This window comes from Phaseolus vulgaris, chromosome 7, assembly GCF_000499845.2.
Source record: "Phaseolus vulgaris cultivar G19833 chromosome 7, P. vulgaris v2.0, whole genome shotgun sequence".
Taxonomy (NCBI): domain Eukaryota; kingdom Viridiplantae; phylum Streptophyta; class Magnoliopsida; order Fabales; family Fabaceae; genus Phaseolus; species Phaseolus vulgaris.
The window spans coordinates 28177345-28183729 of record NC_023753.2 but is presented as its reverse complement, the minus strand read 5'-3'; the positions used below and the strand labels follow the sequence as shown (position 1 = coordinate 28183729).

The 6385-nt window shown below is 31.5% G+C and overlaps 1 protein-coding gene across 2 annotated transcripts; it reads right to left on the bottom strand.

Moving 5' to 3' along the window:
• Nucleotides 1-674: 674 nt before the first annotated feature.
• LOC137829649 (protein NETWORKED 4B-like) lies at nt 675-4014 on the bottom strand. 2 transcript variants are annotated; one of them, XM_068636498.1, is made up of 3 exons: nt 3919-4014; nt 3261-3392; nt 675-2474 (listed from the first exon to the last, which is right to left on the bottom strand). In XM_068636498.1, exons 2-3 carry the CDS (start codon nt 3346-3348, stop codon nt 829-831), a joined length of 1734 nt encoding a protein of 577 aa, XP_068492599.1. In that variant the 5' UTR covers nt 3349-3392; nt 3919-4014; the 3' UTR covers nt 675-828. The 2 variants fall into 2 exon arrangements, with proteins under 2 accessions (XP_068492599.1, XP_068492600.1); XM_068636499.1 differs by lacking the exon at nt 3919-4014 and adding an exon at nt 3572-3906.
• Nucleotides 4015-6385: the final 2371 nt, after the last annotated feature.

Genomic DNA, 6385 nt, shown 5'->3' with positions numbered 1-6385 from the left:
TATGTTCTCGAAGCATGTTTTGTCAGCGTTTACTGTTTAGTATGTATATCAAGTGCACGGCAAGACATTGTGGGTACGCTGAAGTGCTGCAGTAGTACAATGTTTCAAAGCATTAAGAGTTGTAAACATTTTCAAGTTTTCTATCTGATATTCTGGGTTATTTAAGTGTAGAAATGACAGTTGAGGGGAAATGGTTTTCGTCATTATATCAGTTCAGGATTAACTCAGGAGATGTAATGTGATAGGAAACTTGTGGTGTTTGATCTCTACTCTTTATTTTTTAGTATTTGTTACATTTATTTTCATTTTTAGTATATATTATAGTAGTATTTCTTAGTTTCTTTTACTTCTACATATATAGTGTATACTGGATGTAGAATTCAGGACATGCAGGGAGGACATTCTCCAACTTATACATATTACCATTGGCCTCTAATCGATTGAATCACAGATTTCTTCCCCTAGGAATTACAACCACAAATCGCTTTGTTGTTGTGAAAAAGAACCTTTTAGTGACTCTGCATCGTGGGCACTTAGCATTATTATATATGAGAAAACATTTTTGGCATGAAAAGGAGAGTTGAGCACATTGGGTGGGCTTCTATATAGATAACTAATAAAAAAGTTAGACAACCCGAATATGCATATGTCGCTAAAAAAGTAATAAAAACAAGTGCAAAGGAAATCCACTAGAGACTCGGATTTGTTAGGAATATACTAAACTGTATACAAGATCTGTAGGTTACTCGAGCAAGTCCCCATGACATGTACATAGGTCTCTTCTAATATTGTTCTACAAAACTTAGCTATTTACTCTGTGAACCTTATCTAGAGAGCTACAAGACTAGGTTGATTCTTTGTAAGTCCATTAAACAACTGCCCCGATAATGATCCCATGAAATTCTTAAATCCAAACGGATTCTTCCATTTGTTGGTAGATTCCTTAGCAATGAAGCTTCTCATCTTTACATTCTCCTGCTTCAGCATATCTATAGCTAAACTCAGGTGTCTTATTACCTCTATTTTCTCTTGGTCTTTTTTCTTGAGATGGTCCTTCTGTGCGCTATTCTCTTGCTTTAACTTCATCACTTCACCACAAAGGGTACTTTTTTGTGCTCTTTCATCTTTTCTGAGTCGTTCTATTTCTTCCCTCAACATCACTACTTCACCACAAACGTTACCTTTCGGCTTGAGTTCATCATTCTTGACTCTATTCTCTTTTATGTATACTTCAATTTCTTCCCTCGACATCGTTACTTCACTATTGATATCTATCTGGTCGAGTTCATCCTTCTGCCCTCTATTCTCTTTTCTGAGTTGTTGTATTTCTTCCCTCAACATCATTACTTCTCCACAAATGATATATTTCTGGTTGAGTTCATCCTTCAGCGCTCCATTCTCTTTTCCCAATTGTTCTATTTCTTCCCTCAACATCATTATTTCACCGCAAATGTTATCTTTCTGGTTGAGTTCATCCTTATGTTCTCTATTCTCTTTTCTGAGTTGCTCTATTTCTTCCCTCAACATCATTACTTCACCACAAATGATACTTTTCTGATTTAGTTCATCCTTCAGAACTCTATTCTCCTTACCGAGTTGTTCTATTTCTTCCCTCAACAGCATTGCTTCACCACAAATGATATCTTTCTGGTTGAGTTCATCCTTCTGCCCTCTATTCTCTTTTCTGAGTTGCTCTATTTCTTCCCTCAACATCATTACTTCACCACAAATGATACTTTTCTGATTTATTTCATCCTTCAGAACTCTGTTCTCTTTACCAAGTTGTTCTATTTCTTCCCTCAACATCATTGCTTCACCACAAATGATATCTTTCTGGTTGAGTTCATCCTTCTCCGCTCTGTTCTCCTTTCCGAGTCGTCCTATTTCTTCCCTCAGCATCAACAATTCACCACAAATGATGCTTTTCGGGTTGAGTTCATCCTTCTGAACTCTGTTCTCTTTTCTGAGTTGCTCTATTTCTTCCCTCAACATCACTGCTTCGTAAATGTTATATTTCTGCTTGTTGTGATCGTTATGATCCTTGTTCTCTTCACCAAGTCTCTCAATTTCCATCACATCATTTGCAGCCACAAACTGAACTTCCTCCAGTTCTGCATTGTTATTGAATTTTGTATCCTCTTCCTCTTCTTGCTCAGGATCGTCAATTTCAGATTCCCCAGACTCCTCCACATCACAACTCTCATAATAGCTATCATAATTGTCATCAGTAAAACTCATCAACTTCTCTGGTTGATGATGCTTGAGTGGAGAAAAGGGGGATCCTCCAGTCTTCTGCTGACGAATTCCAGTGACTTGATCATACCGCTCAACTAATGATCGATGTGTCCTATAGAAATCTTCAACCATGCTCACAAGCTGTGGTCTCTTCTTGTAATACATCTCTGCACGTTGGGCAAAGGAATCTGCATCTTCTTCAATTAGTTTTAACATTGCCTTTGTCTTCTCATTTAGCTCTGCCAAAAAAAAAAACATAGCACAGTAAAATCACGTCCCATTATTAAACTACACATGAAGAAAAAGGCCAGGAAACCATGTGCATGCCATAATAATCCAACAAACACTGGTTGCTAGAAGTAACAAATGCATAGGGACAAAGTCAAAAGGTAAAAAAAAAAATTGAAAAGTAAAACTCATTGAAATATAAAAAACAAAGGCTCATCACCTTTTCATTTTTCTATACTAGTACTTTCGTTCCTCTTTTCTTTCTTTAAACCCTCGTATCTTCTTTTCAAAAGGGGCATGTTTCTCTCAAGTAATTCTTTTTTAAGTAGAGAGACACGTGTAGGTCCGAAACTTGACTGGTCACAAAAGAGGAATTATAGGTCTAAATACTTGTCAAATCGCAAAAGTAATAACAAAGGACCAGAAAATGATTTGGTGACCTTGAATCATTCAAATATTATGCCCTTATTATTAGAGTAGGTGGGTAACAAATTACACACCACCAATCTTCGTGCAATCAGAAACATGGCTGATTGCATGATGATACCGCTAAAATCAATCCATCGCAGCAGCACTAACGAAATTTTCGTGCATCTAATTTTCATTGAACATGTAACAGCATGATTTCAGTAAAATCTTGAAATCTTTTGTTTTTTACCTTCCTCCTCAACTAACCAAGTAGCAACTTCTTGTTTCTCAATTTTTCAAACTCAAATCTTTAAAACTATTAAACAAATCTGAAAAAGAAATATATAAAAATTCTTAAAGCCAATAATATAAGAAGAAGGAAACAGTACCTGTGAGAGTGGATTGAAGCCAAGGGGATCGTCTTGTGTTATTGTGGCTCTCAAGCCACCACCACTGTGACGGTTGATTCTTCATCATTTTAGCCCTCCTCAGTTATCTATGTTATCACGAACACCAAGAGCCTATGTATGGCAAAACACATAATAAAAAACAAAATGAAAACCTTGATTTCCCCAAACAAAAATCTCAAAAATCATATAGATAATAACTGACAAACAATCATCACGTCTCAATCACTAAATTAGCATGTCTTGGACAGAAAGAAGTAGCAATAGAAATATACGAAAAAAAAAAAAACTACACCGTAAACGAAATCGTTTTCACACAAAGATTAGTAACTATAATTAATCGATTCACAGTGCATAAAAAATAAAGTCACACAACACAATATACAAATGAAAAAAAAAAACAAACATATCAAGTTTGATGGAAGGACAAATGCACCGACTGAGACACACTAACACTGCCACTTCGTCTTTCACAAGGCACCGCATACAGACAAACATAAACTCCTCCGAAGAATGTCACTTCCTTCAGCAGAAAACTTTCGAAATTCGAGAAATTAAAAGACAAAAACATACATACAAATATAAAAATAAACAAAACTGAGACAAAATTAAACAGGAGAAAAAAAAAATGAGGAATTACATGGAAGAAGAAGAAGAAAGAGAAAAAATCTGAGATGAATTAATGCTATGCTTGCCACCACCGCCTATGATGGAAATAGAGTTCACGCAGAGCAAGAGGTTAGAGCAGGACCATTTTATATACTGTTAGTTTTCAGTTTTGAAATTCTTGGTTTGTCTCATCTGATACCTTCCACCTATCATTTCACGACACGTGTCCTCAACATTTCACAATCAACCCAGTGCCTCGACCCTAACGCAAATACAATCAATAATAATAATAATAACATTTTCTTTACCAATGTAGTGAAATTTTATATCATAATTACTAAAATAGATAATTTTAAAAATTATTAAAATAGACAATTTCTATCCATATTATCTTCACATGAGTTATCAATTAATTTTTAAAAATTTGGTTAATTTTAATAAAATTAGATCATATTAGCAAAAGATCCTACAAACACACTCAAATTCAAAATTCTGCAGTTCAGTGAATGATGCCGCTGGCATAATCTATGGAACATTTAAATTAAAAAGCAAATGAAGATTATGAGAAAAATTAGTGGTTAATGATGTAGTAATTATTTAAATTGATGATTACTGATAATTCTGATTTAGCAAAAGCAATATCTGGCGTGTGGCTTTGGATGGAAAAGGGAGGAGCGTGATGTGAAGACAAGAATTTTGATGCAACGGTCGAACCCAAACTTCAAACTTATTCAAATAAACCTATTTTCTACTGACAGATAAGTTTGTGGTGAGACTGTGTTGGGGGGCTGTTTCATTTTTAGTATAAATTTTTGTTTTTGTGGTGGCAATAAAATTAGTTTCAATAGTAATTATTATTTTTTATGGGTTTAGATTTTTTAAGAAAAAAATTAACTTTCAGAAGAAATTGTATTAGTTTTTATCCTTCATTACAACTTAAATATTTGGTTTGTTTCACTTTTTAGTTCTATTGTTTAATGATATTTTCATCTTTGTCTTTTGTATGTTATGTAAAGACATGAATTAGAGATTTTATTTTATAATGGCATGGTTTCTTTTATATTTTATAAAAGGACATATAACTTTAGAAATTTGTATTTTATAATATCTTAGTCCCAAAAATTCAAAGTTGAGGTCGTTTTTCTTCGTTTTCAAGCTTATTATATATATAAATTTACGTTTCAGGTTTCTGTGTGAAATGAACATATTATACAGTAAACCACATACGCATAACATGTAACAAGATGTATTCCTACATTCTCTAAAAAAAATTATTTAAAAAAATTTCATAAATAAAAAACACATATTCATAACAAATACTTATGAGTATGTTAGGATGATCGTATTTTTTTTTCTTTTATAAAAAAGAAAAATTACAGTTTCTAAATCATTCTTAATTATATTCATTGAAGATCATCAAGACAAGTTTGATTATAAAAATTCGTTTAAATAATAATATTAAATATAATTGAGTTATTTATAATTTACTTATGTTTTAGTTCATAAACAAATTTTATTTATATTTAAAATAAAAGGAAACATGTTAGATTGTTTTATGATATTTAAAGCGTCTTTATAAACAAATCATATAAATGATTTGGTGTTTATATGATTTTTTTTTCTTTAATGATTTGTTTTCAATTTTTTTTCTTTTGCTTCACTATATCACGTCCACTAGAAGTTGCACAATTTAATAATGAGTCAATCTGGTTAAATTTAAAATAAGTATTTTTAATAAATAATTTCTTAAAAAATCAGTTATTTAAAAGGCAGATAAGTTTTGTTTCTTTAAAAAAACAGAAAATTGCTTAATATTAAAATAACCATATAAGACAAAGACATAAAAATAGAATTTTAACTTTTTATTAAAAAAATAAATACAATAAAAGGACCCAATATGATTCAACCTGCATATTTTGTATAACAAATAATAAAATTGGGCTGCCTTTTCACTTGGTTTTGCTTTTATTGAAATGGTGTTATATTATAATTTTTCGCTATGCTTTCGTCTCTCTCTTTTTTGGAAATAATGATGGATAGATGAAATTTAAATGAAGATTATTTTGTAATTGGTTTCTAATTTATATGGAATAAAAATCCTACCTTTTGATACAAAAAGGGTGGGCCTCCACAACCTAGTTTTTTTTTTACTATTTCTTTCTACATCTCCATCTCCATATTATCCCACCTCCATAATTTTTTTTATTTTTAAAAATATTTATTTATAATATTTTGAATTATGTAATTTTAAAGTATTTTTTGATATTAGTTTCCAAATTACATAATTTAGAAGTACTTTTTACTTTACCTATTCTTAACACAAAAGATTATAACATTTCAATAAATAATCGATATGTTAATATTTTAATTAGATAAACGATTGCATGTAATTTGATTATGTTTCATTTATCTCATACCTTATATAAATCATATACATCATATACGCTTCAATGGGGAACTGTTTGAATTTATTTATTGACCACAATACAATCCTACTA

Excerpts from the sequence above, each read along its gene's own strand:
- LOC137829649 (XM_068636498.1), bottom strand. The coding sequence starts at position 3,348 with ATGATGAAGAATCAACCGTCACAGTGGTGGTGGCTTGAGAGCCACAAT. Across the intron at positions 2,475-3,260 it reads GCTTCAATCCACTCTCACAG|AGCTAAATGAGAAGACAAAG; the intron begins GTACTGTTTCCT and ends TTTTTTTGGCAG.